The following is a 12,249-nucleotide window of genomic DNA, read 5'->3' as shown; positions in this document are numbered from 1 at the left end:
CTCTGGACTTGCTCCGTTGAGTTAACTACCATCACATGACTTTTAATGGAATGTCAAAGTTTAAATCCGCGTTGCAGTGAGTTACAGCATCGGTGGTCAGGTTCCCATCTAAAGCCGATGAATTAATGAGAGCCAGTAAATGCTGCATATCTAACTTCCTAGTCAAACTTGTGAAAGTCTATAAAAGATGTTTGATATGAACTGCAAATAAAAATATCAACATAAGCACACATAAAATATATCAGAAGCGTAAATTGTAATCATCTTGACACATTTTCCTAAAATCAGAGCTGGCCTGCATCTGACTCCGATCAAAAAATCATGATTTATTGATTGAGTCAACAAACATTGTGAGAACCTGACCCAGTTTCTCTCCTCTGACAGAACTAACTGTTAATGAACCCCCGAAGTTGTGTAACTGGAGACCAAAACTGCTTCTAATTTGACCGTCTCTGTAATTTAGCGGAAAATATTATCTCTGCTTGTGAATTAGAATCGATCCCACAAACACCTCTTTGTCTTAATTCTGTCAGCATTGGAAATGTCAGCAGGAAAAGGCAGCACTCTTTTCTCTGGAAGCCTCAACTACAGTAGAAATACTGCATCGCAGGTTTAGGTCCCCCTGTCTGAGTCACCTTGACCCTTGACCACCAAACTCTTTAGTCGGAGGCCCAGTGGATGTCCGTTCCAAGTAAGAAGACATGGTGACCTTGACCTTTGACCGTCAAACTCTTTTTACTTCCTAGTAGACTTTTTTGCCAAATTCCATGAGGGCATTCCAGTTCATATGAGGTAACGTGACCCTGACCTTCAGTTCAGTTCATCCTTGAGTCCCAGTGGTCTTCATCTCACAAGCCTCCATCATCATGCGCAGCGTCTGATTAAAAGCCCTCACATAGAGGTGAACCGCCATTTTGTTTCAGACGAACTCGGGGTCGACCTGATTTGATCTGCTGATCAGTGCTCAGTCACTTATTTATCCTCAGTTCCCGCCATCATTAAATAGGATGTCTCTTCTAATCAGATATCTCTCTCTCTCTCTCTCTCTCTCTCTCTCTCTCTCTCTCTCTCTCTCTCTCTCTCTCACACACACTCACACACACACACACACACACACACACACACACACACAGATTATCTCTGTGACGGAGAGTCCTTTATTGGATTAAAACAGAAGTTGGAACAATTATCTGTCTGACACACTGAAGCATCTCATCCAGGCTGTATTATGTTTCATGAACTGGCAAAGAAGATGGGAGGTTGAGTGCTGCCGATTTACCCGAACAGGAAGTCGGGGCAGTTATCAGCAGCATTAGGACAAGTGACGGTGTGTGTGTGTGTGTGTGTGTGTGTGTGTGTGTGTGTGTGTGTGTGTGTGTGTGTGTGTGTGTGTGCGTGCGTGCGTGCGTGTGTGTGTGTTGGAGGAGCCGGGCCCGATGTGAAGCACCATTTTACTTTAAAGTCACTGAATTTGCACAGTCTTGGTATTTGCTCCAGTTTGTTCTTGGAGATCGTTGTCAAGTAAATGTGTTCTGTCGCAAACTCCTCTAACAGTATTGATCTTTCAGGGAACAGAAAAATGTCTGAAATATTTAATAACCTTCCACACAATCCAGTTTGAAAACAACCCTGCTCGAGTGCTTCATAAAAGAATGTGATGCAGGGTTGGTTGTGCATGTTACTCAATTTGATTGTGCTAACCAGTTAGCGACTGAATTAGCTTGCTCAGTTGCCTCACCAACCTGTTGTTGCTCAAAACAAGACAAATACTGACACGGAGTTTGATGGTGTCTAGCAAGAAAGGGGTAGTTTTATTGTTGTTGGCATATTTTTTTACTCTTTCAAGTGACTGAAATCCATGTTCAGAAGGCTAACTGTTAGCTTTCTCACTGTCCTGCTAATGCTAGCTATCCTTCTAACTGCTCACTCTCACTCAGTTTGTGTGAAGATTCATGCACTGGCTCCACCTCTAACCTGTTTTCCTCTCATATCCGTTTCCCATCCAGCCAGTAAACAAGGAAGTCTGATGAATTAGCAAAGTGGAGAAGCAGGAGATCAATGAAACAAATTAAAATCAGATGAATGATTGACACGCGGAGGTCATAACGAGACTTCTGGTATCGTGTCAGGTCCTGTTTTCACGTCCTTCTGGTGTTTGAGCTGCTGATTGATGCAGCCTCGAGTCTCAAGCACGTGCACGGGAGCTGCATCTGTGAGCTCTCCTAACGAGTGCTCACATATGGCAGCAGCCCTGGACTCGTTTTCATCACATGTAGGTGGAGGCGGCACTTGGCGAACCGCCTCACTTTGGTCATTAGGTCCTCATCAGTATGCAAATACCAAAGAAGAATGTGTGGTAAACACATCCCAGTTCTGGGGAAAATTCCCATGTGAAGTTATTAACATGCTAATATGTATATTTCTGAACATTATTACGTATTGTAGAAATAAATCATGAATGCTGCGGGCTAGTTGCTGCAGGAAATACCTTTCTGTGTTTGCGTGATGTAGAAAACAGGGGGGGGGGGGAGAGACACCCTTTTCCTGTTTCAGACAAAAGTCAGAAGCTAACAGGTGTTAGCATTTTATTGGCCAGTGGTTCAGGGACATCAGGATCTCCACTGCCAGGAATGGGGGACATTTGAGGAACTCTGTGCATTTCGATGGCAGGAACCAGAGTCTAGATTTGGTTCCAGGGAAGCTGATCCAACCCCAGAGAAGTCCCTGCTCAGGATCAGTACTTTCGGTGGGCTCTGCTGTGCTAAAATGATTTATTGTTATTTTCAGTCACCATCTGCAGCTGTAGGTAAGATTTGCTTCATCCTCCTGGGACTTCAGGCCCTGCTAGAAATTGAGACAACATTGGAACCTTTCAGTGCCTTGAAAAGACAGTGTAAGGAACTTAAAGGTCCTGGTACTTGTGGTCAATATGCACCTGTTTTCTCTAACAGACAGGGAGAATCTGCAGCCTTCAACGGTTCTGGGTGGGTTTGTTTGGGTTAGCCTTTTAGCACGCATATCCAGGCAACATAGGAATGTCTTAAAGACACATTGCAGCATTTCAAATGTCAGAGGCTTGGTTTCAACTGCTTCTTTATAGTTATGTGACTTTCATCGTCATGGTAACTGGTAGTTTATCAAATATGGAGGATGGTCTCCCTGCCGTCTGCTTTACCTTACCCATCGTCTTCCTCTGTCCTCGTCTCTTCATCTCTTTCTTGTGTTCTTCTTCAGCTCATAGGCTGTTCCTCTTTTTCTGTTTCTTTTCTTCCTCACATCATCTGTATTTCCCTCCTCTCCACCCCCCTCTTATTGATCTTTCTTTCATTTCTGGTTTTAACAAGCAGCCTGCGGTTCAGGGTTGGGGAAGTAAAAGGCAGCCCACTGCTGTCACAGCTCCTAGAATTGTCCCCAGAGGGCCACCGTAGCCCCTCAGTAATGACCACACTAGGATCTTGGACTTGTATTTATGTCATTTACATTCCTCTCATCTTTTACCTCCGTCTCCCACACACACTCTCACCTCTGGTAATTGCAGTGCGAACTTCAAGATTAGAAAATACTCCCCCTGAACAGTCAGTTGACCCCTGGTCTCAAAACAATTACGTTCTGTAGAAAAAGAACGCCACTGTTGTTCTTGTGTTTGTGCAGGAGTGTGTGGGTTATTTCAGCACTTACTTATCTGTGTGTTAGAGAATTCCCAGCTGCAGTCACTCATGTCGTTGCTTTCTCAGGCACTCAGCAGTTACAGTGCAACAGACGCTACAATATTCACATTTTAGATGGAGTTTATTACATGAGCAGCATGCACTGTATGTGCCAAATATTTGTCATTATGGTATTAGAGCTGCTGCCGCCTGCCACTCACAACTGCTTGATGCCTGCGACTTCAGGCTACACGAACCATGATGGAACTGATGGCAGTGACCAGGAACATGAAAGCGTTTCTCTTTCAGCTGCTCTGATTCTTATTTTAAGCCATCATAAGTGTAGTTTGGTGTCCATCATATTTTGATGCACATTTTGAAGTATCGCAGTAGAAAAAAAGGGGTGAAGAAAACTGCAGAGTTTGGAGAAACAAAAAAAGACCCTCCCTCAGTTTTTCTGCTGTTGGCGCAAAAAAAGACTAATAGACAAATTAACAAAACAAAATCTAAAAAAAATTAATTTCTTTTTCATTTATTTCAAAATGTAGAGAATCCATACCTGCTTTGCTGAACATGAAGTAAACCAAAATGTATAACGTGGTTGCTCAACAACCATCATGTAACAGTCAGGTGACAGAATGTGGTTGAGGTGCAGTTCCTGCCGCTGCCACTAGGAGGATTTTCAGCTTGGCTGGTTTGTGCTGTCAGTCACTGCTCTAACCTTCAATTTTTAGACGTACAAACTGGACTGTTTCTTGTCCTCTCGTGTTGGACTGACAGCACACACACACACACACACACTTCCAGAGGTACAAAGAGCCGAGACGGACTGGGGCCAGCTGGTTAGCATGCTAACTTTTGTCGATCTATTCAACACAATCCAAAGACGTTCTTGACGTATTTGTCACATTTTTACATCGTGTCAATAAACTGAGTTAATTCCTGTTTATAAAAAAAAAACTAAAACACTTACATAACACCTTAGAGTTAAGATTTCTGTGACTATTGATGCTCCTGGAGTGCATTAAGCTTTTGTGTACTTCAGATCTGCATTGTGTGTGTGCGTTTTCGTGTTCGTGTGTGTGTGTGTGTGTGTGTATCTGCAGTGGAGTGGCCCAGGAAAGAAAGGGTGTGGTCTAAGCAGCTTATTGATTATAGCTGTGTTTAATGACTGCAGTTGTTGTAAATTGAAATGGAGGCTCTACGGGGATGAGCTGTGGTTTGTGTGTGTGTGTGTGTGTGTGTGTGTGTGTGTGTGTGTGTTTTTTACAGGTTATACTGTGTTGAGTAAATATTGGTAACCATTTCTCCAAGGTGTTAGATCTGTTTATTCCCGTCCTATCTGTTATCAACAGTTATTTGTTGGGTTTTGAACGTGTGCGTGTCTGTTTTCCATTAACTTGAACTGCATGCGTGTGCTCGTACATTCACACTAACTTATCATATTGTCAGGGGGGAATGATGTAAATTGCTGCATTAGAAGCCTGAATGCAAAGCCAGGCTCTTTTCTCCCTGATGCTTGTATTAATGCTGCGTCCCTCTGGACCAAAATCAGCTTTACTGCAGGTTTTTCACTGTCAGGCCCTTTTACCTGCTTCACAAATGCTGGTAAACCTCTTAAGCTCATTCTGCCCCATTTCTTTCTCTTTTCCCCTCCCAAGTCGTCTCCCAGGAGTCACCAAAGACAAACACGCAGCCTTTCTGGCTATTAGAGCCATTTAAAAATATCCCCATGTTGACCACACTTGAAATCTATTTCCATCAGACGTATTGTGATGCCTGTGATCCGTTGCTTTATATTTTATAGCTCTTGTTAGCTGCGGTGCTGCTCAGGGGTTTGAGAGAGAGAGTGAGAGAGATGATGATGCCACGTACTAATTTGCACATGTGGCCCCTGATAGACCACCCCTACATTGTCTTGAAGTTTGGCGAAAAGAGAACGGAAGACTTTCAGAGACCTTTCTAAAGCCAATTAAAATGAAATATTCGACACGTCAGCGCTGCGTGTAGAGATGAAGATGAATAGGAGCGCAGAGAGGCTTGACAAGGTGGGTTCCACGTGAGACAGCTGAAGTGAAACACTTGTGAGGGGAATCAGCAGATTAAAAGGCTGGATTTAACACGACTCAGAAATTTAGATTGAAGACAAAGACTCAACACTGACAGCAATTAAAGTATTACAACTGATTTCCTCATCTGCAGCAACCTGGAAGCCAGTCTCTGGTTCTGCTTCTGGCTTCTCCGGCCTGCTTTTACAACTGCACAGTCCTCTTAACTGTAGTCACCTTTTGTCTTGATCAACTCATATTTGACCTGAAAAGCTTCATGATGTTTGGCTATTTCTGAATAAGAATATTTCTGAATTCATTGAAGCGACAAAGTCATTTTCTCTAAAAAAGTACGATATAGAAATACTGCATCTGCTGCCTCCACGGTCTGTGCCTGTCACAGTGACCTTGACCTTTGACCACTTAAGTGTTTTCAGGTCATCCTTGAGTACCACTGAATGCTTGTGTTTAGGGCCGTAGCGATACACTAATCTCGCGATACGATACGATACACAATATTTGTCTAACGATAAGATATATATCACGATACTCGGCTAACGATACAATTCGATACTTCATTTTCTGAAAGATTTTAAAGGGACAAAGTGATTTTGGTGACATCTTGTGAGTTCCATTGACTTGGATTGAATTAATTGAACTGAAACCATCAAGTACACATTATACGGCTCTGACTAGCCGCTAGCAAATGCTGGACAAAATTAATCAAAGATGCGGTGAGAGAATTAGTTTCATTTATTGAAAATGAGTGCAAATTGTAGCTTTCAAGCTTTTGAAAAGTAAAGTGAACATGGAGAGTTAAAGTGTAGCCAGTGGCCTTCTTTGGCAGCTTTTTTAGCTTGATACTGAACATAGGAGGTAGCTGCTAGCCAGTCCAGCCACCAGGTTCACTAAAAATAAACCATGCCAGCCAATAATTCAATTCATGGGTGACTACAGCATAGCAGGGCTCCATCGCGTTCACTGTGTGCCTGAAGCCGGTGTTTTCCACCACCCAATAAGGTCTCAAATCCTGACAAATAAAGTAGGCAATGGACTCCGTAATTTTCTACGACCTCGGTGAAGAAGATGGGAACTTGTGGCAACAACTGCCGTCGCTGTCCAGCGTGGTTTGTTTCGGGTCGCGCCGCAGCTTCTTTGGCTCAGTCTCAGTTAGCATTAGCTTGTCTGGCTGGTGACGTTGTAGGTGGGCTCACAGGTTGGTGGTATTTCCAGAACAAAATGTCGATATATATATCGCAGGGTCGATGAAATTGTTCAGCCCCACTTGTGTTAGATTTGAAGAAATTCCCTCCAGTTGTTCCAGAGTGGCAGCATGAGTGGCAAATGCTTGTCACCGGCACTGAGGCTTGAAGAAAGCATCCCGAGTTCTGAGGATCAGGCGGCCTGGAGGTCTGGATGCTAATCATTGCAGTTCGTCCCTGTTGAAGAAGTCTGTTGCTCGTTTACTTGTTTTGAAGCGGTAAATGTATCAAATTGTCGTCAGTGTTTTTGAGCGACAGCCCCTCGTCTCTTCGCGAGCAGCGAGGACTCGTCTCACTGACGTCTGTCATGTTCGTTCTCTCTAAACGTCCCTTTTATGTCAGGAATATTATTTCACTGATGTTTTACGTCTGTTTCCATGGAGATATTCGCTGTCTTTAACATGCACAGCAAATCACGAAAGAGTTTAGTCCTCTTTACTGTTATTGCACCAGTGGACACTTTATAACTTTGCTCGCTGATAGTTTCATTATGTTCAATTCACCACTAAAATGTGAACACTTTCTTAATGAATTGTTGACATTTTATTGAACCCCGTGAAGACTACAAGTCTTTTAAACTGCAGAGTGTAACTTGGACGTATAAGGGAACGTCGCTTCTGTTGAAGCCCCTGTGACAGGAGCTCACACATCGGTCATGAAGCCCGTCGCTGTCTGCAAAAGACGCCACTGACGCCTCACTGGTGGACACATTTACAACTTTTCTCTGTGTTTGTGTGATTATTCTCACTTCTGTTTGGGAGAATCAAAAGTCATACACTCCTGCTTTAATACAAAGAGTTCAGGAATGCCAGCGACTTCAACTTTTGTCTTTAAATTGTGTGACCTTACATGAAGAGGGGGGAGTTTTCCTTTTTCATAAAACAGTCTCCTCTAACCAAGAATAGCACCTCAAACTAATCCATTAAATCATCAGTTAAAGAGGCGGCGCTGTCTGGGACGCACGGACAGCTTGTTCTCATCGGAACATCCAGTGAGTGGCTATTATAAGACATTCGACTTTTTGCTACAAGAGTAGCGAAGAGAATTTTAGTCATGTGTGCACCCAAATATTTGGAGCTTTGTTTAACAGAATTGATTAAACCTCCTTTGGGCCACGGCTGGTTTTCGTCCTCCATCTGCAGCTGGTTTGATTTGTATCCTTGATGTGCTTTGTTTGTCTCTGCATGCACGTCGTCCTCAGACTATCTAGAAAGGAGAGAGGGACAGAGGATGTGATGCCTCTGTCAGAAACCTCCAAACTGTTTGTTTCCGACAAGGAAGAAAAATGAATGGAAAATCAATTACGACTGTAATAAATAATCCTCTTAACATGAGGGAGTTTGAACATAGACAACAATGGATGTTCAGGAGTTTTCGTTGCTTAAGGCCAAAACTTTGTTCTGAAGCAGCAGGAAACATTTTTCTCACAAAAACCGGGAACACACACAGTAAAATCCCACGGCTGCTGATGGAGACAGATAGCGGAGCAGCCGTTTTTATTGTGATACGAATCTGTGGGTGTGCATGCTGATGAAACAAATGGAAATATGTAACGCTATGTTTTATTTTTATGGTGCATTGTGGGCTACAGTTTAATTTGTGTGGTTTGTATGTATATTTAGAAGAAATGAATGTTTTGAGCCTCTTTTGTGGGTGCGCGTATACTGGTTCACTTCACTTCAGTCATAAAAACATGTCGCCACTGCAAATACGGGGAGATGGAGAAGTTTTTTTCAGTCATAAAACACAATGATTTAAATGGACATGAATCACGTCTTACATGACAGTTGTGATCAAACAAACTTTATCTCTCTTGGAGAGACGCGTTAACCGATGAGTGGAGAGAAACTCACATTCCTCAAACAAAATCATAAAACAAACACGGACGCCGTATTTGCATCATGTTCCCACGCGCTTTCCCAGAGCTTTAGGTCGAGAAATTTCCTCATTTCATCCGGATCTTGGCTGACTGGAGAATAGTGTCTCCCAACTGTTCATCTTAATCCAACTCCCTCCCTTTTCACATGACATTTGTGGATGAAATATGATTTCCTCTATGCCCACGCACTGGAAATCTGATTAAAAGTTACACTACATTTGGCACTAAAAAATCTTGGTTACTGAGAGGGAGTATCTTTTTTTTTTTTTTCTTCTTCTTTTTTTCCCCAAGACCATCTCAGGCAAGACTGTTTCAAGTTGTGACAGCATAAAGTTTGTAACCCTAATCATGTCACAGACAGATCCTCCCTGGTGGAGGTAGTACATCCACCAGGGAGGTCACGTGACCGCCAGCGCGTGTCTGATTAGTAGCAGGATATCTCAAAAGCTGATGGACATATTTTGTAGAAGTTTGATGGGAAGAATATGACAAGGGTTGAAGGTTTGGAGGTTATCTGAGTCAAATAGGGCTTCCTGAAGACTGTTAGTGACCAGTGGCAGGATTTTTGTTCTGTGGCAGTTGAACAGATTCAGTCAAAGGCACTTGATGTAAAACACGAAAAGAACATTTTGGCTTTCAGAAATCATCTTGATTTCATTCTGGATCTTGTGATTCAGAAGACTTGTTTTCCAACATACTTCTGAAAAATGTTGGCAGATTTTGGTATTCTGGATTGCTGTGACTGGATTGGTAATCCAGATAAAAGGGTGGTGTTGTTTTTTTTCGGTGTTTTGGGAAGAAAATGTCACAGATATTGATGATACTGCACATATTCTGTATCCTTATAGCCTCCTTGGCTGTGGCAGAATCACTGAATTAGTTCTCAATCAACATTTCTGTAAAAGATGTTGCTGCCATCTGTCTCAAAAGGGTTAGGACACCAAATGAAATCATCGCCGTCCCGTCCTGAGACATCAGATTGCTGCTTTAGAGGCAGAAACTTAAAAATCTCAAATACTTTTATGTGAAATGCGACTTAATGTGGTGAGAATTGGGTAAATTTACCCTTTAGAATGATCCCTCAGGATGTCTGAGTCACTGTGCATCCGAAGCATGTCTCAGGACAGCAGAGGGCCACACACAAACACGCACACACACACACACACACACACACACACACACTCTGCAGCCCCAGCACAGGAGAGACAATGATGGATGGTGCAGTCTGAGGATTTAGCGGAGCTTTAACATCCAGGTTTGCTGGAGTTTAATTGAACAAAGTGCTTCAGAAAAGTAGATCGCACACGGGGCCAGAAGTCTGCCTCACAAGCTAATCTTATAGTAACCTATAAACCATATGGCGGTGGCTCATATTGTATTCTGTGTGTGTGTGTGTGTGTGTGTGTGTGTGTGTGTGTGTGTGTGTGTGTGTGTGTGTGTGTGTGTGTGTTGGAAGGAGATACGGAGCATGTGAGAGTGTGTTTGGCAGAAATAAAATTGTAAGGCTTATGTAAGAGGTCTGAGTGTTGGCCTCAGGTGAGCCGCAGTTATTGCATCAGTTTCACATGATGCACTGCAACACATGTTTGGGCAAACTGAGGTTGTGTTAACAGGTGGCGACATTTGTGCTCAAAACAGTAATTATACTAAAAATAAGAATTATGATTGAGACAACATCAAACGCATCTTTTACCTGATTTTTGCTGTTCGCCTTTTATCCTTTTGCATGTTTACTGGTGCTCTTGTGTGGTAGATCAAGTTGCATAAACAGAGACTGAGTGATTTTCAGTCAGTTATTTTAATTTTCAGGCAAGAAGACAATTATTTTTTGTTAGGACATTTAATGTGTAATTAGTTGCAAGATGAAGGTCTTGAGAAACAGCTGTGGCTGACCAAAGTAGTCACCTACTTTATTTGTCAGGCCTAAAGAACACGACAGTTTGATTGGGATTTTAAAGTGAATTTGTTTGGTGTGATTATTATTATGATTAATATGTAAAAAAAAAAAGGGGGGGGTGAGGGAGAGTTGAGTATCATCGTCATCGTGAGATGAGAAGATAAGATGACTAAAATATTTGGTGTAAATTTGGAAAAGGAAGGGCCCAAGGGCAGGGCCTTGAGGCACACCGGTCTTAAGAGGGCTCGGGCTGGAGTGGGATCCCCTTCTTGAGACCTGATCAGAGCAGTTACTGAAGTACGATGCGAACCAGGAGTGTTTAGATCCAATGAGAAGTCGGTACACATCGTTTGTCAGCTGACTTTGGTGTTTTATGTTTTTATATTTACGTTCGGATCAGAGATCTTAAACTTTTATTTATCTCTCATCTTTTCTGAAACTGTGCTCTCTGTTTTCCTGCAGATTGCCTTCTCTCAACATAACAGCATCATGGACCTGGTGCAGTTCTTCGTCACCTTCTTCAGGTAGGGTTTCCTGACCATCGTTTTCTTTTTTCTTTTTCTTTTTTTTTTTACTGTTGCTGCTTTCTCAGAGGCTCTTTGCACAACTGGGCCATAATCTGAGCTCAGTGATTCATAATAGATGGCAGCCGCCTCAGGCAGGACACCGAACCCCAACAATCCTGGCAGTCGTCTGCATCTGCTCAGGATCAACAGGTGAGTGTTGCCTCTAAAAAAAGAAGTAAACCCAACTTAAACCACAAGAAGTCTATTTGTGCAGCAACTGGATGGTTGAGGCTGTTGTCAAAGGTGCCAACCTGCTCAATTAAGGATTCAGTGTTGCTCTCAGGGTCCCTTTGACACGATCTTCCTCCTGAGCCCTGCCGCCCTGGCAAGAAAGGAGGAAGAAAATTTCAGCTCAAAACAGTGATATCTAGTATTTGTGATGACTGTATTTCCTCAAGGAGACTCTATTGGAGGTACACACGGGTTCAGAAAGGTTCCTCTGGATATCTGGAGGATTGAACCAGCAAACAAAATGTCTGTTGGGTTTATTCAGGCTTAGTTACGGTTGTTTCATACTTGGGTTGGTTGCAGGCAGAAAAATGTGTACTGATGAGCTTTGAAGGGTTGTAAAATCTGAAGCAAGTTTGTCAGGAATGAAATGACCCGTTCAATCGCTGCTAAATCCTTTATCTCTCTGGACAGTGTCCTGCTGTGTGCGGCTGTCCGTGTGAACTAGAAATTCACTGTCACATAAATCACGTGGAAGTTGGGATTAAATCACCCATTAGCTGAAATATTGTTAATCTATTAGGAAGCAAACATCCAGAGAAAGCAGAGGGATGTTGCTCTTGCAGCTCTCAGTCAGAGTGGATCTAATGAGCGGGTTTTGGGAAAGAAGACTGAAATGAAGTCGACTGTCTTCAGGCAAGATTCTGCCACTCAGTGAGACACTGGACAAGTGTGTGTTTGTGTCTGTGAAGTGTAGAAAATGAGCGCATGTTTCCTCTGTG

General features: G+C 42.8%; 1 protein-coding gene across 14 annotated transcripts in view; it reads left to right on the top strand.

Annotated features, from left to right (window-relative positions):
* The window catches only part of atrnl1a (attractin-like 1a), a 204,417-nt gene that overhangs the window by 110,451 nt on the left and 81,717 nt on the right, over window positions 1-12,249 (top strand). For 11 of the 14 annotated variants that reach the window (XM_086179718.1, XM_086179721.1, XM_086179720.1 and 8 more), the window contains one exon: window positions 11,196-11,257. In XM_086179718.1, the coding sequence (XP_086035844.1) occupies window positions 11,196-11,257 (62 nt within the window). Of the gene's footprint in view, window positions 1-11,195; window positions 11,258-11,325; window positions 11,450-12,249 lie in introns of those variants that run through there. The other 3 variants (XR_015109331.1, XM_086179723.1, XM_086179725.1) reach the window with 2 other exon arrangements.

Source organism: Aulostomus chinensis, chromosome 16 (genome assembly GCF_037954235.1).
Source record: "Aulostomus chinensis isolate RoL2024-O1b breed Wild chromosome 16, RoL_Achi_v1.0, whole genome shotgun sequence".
In the NCBI taxonomy this organism is placed as follows: Eukaryota; Metazoa; Chordata; class Actinopteri; order Syngnathiformes; family Aulostomidae; genus Aulostomus; species Aulostomus chinensis.
The sequence above is the reverse complement of the archived record's forward strand: the minus strand, read 5'-3'. Positions and strand labels throughout refer to the sequence as shown.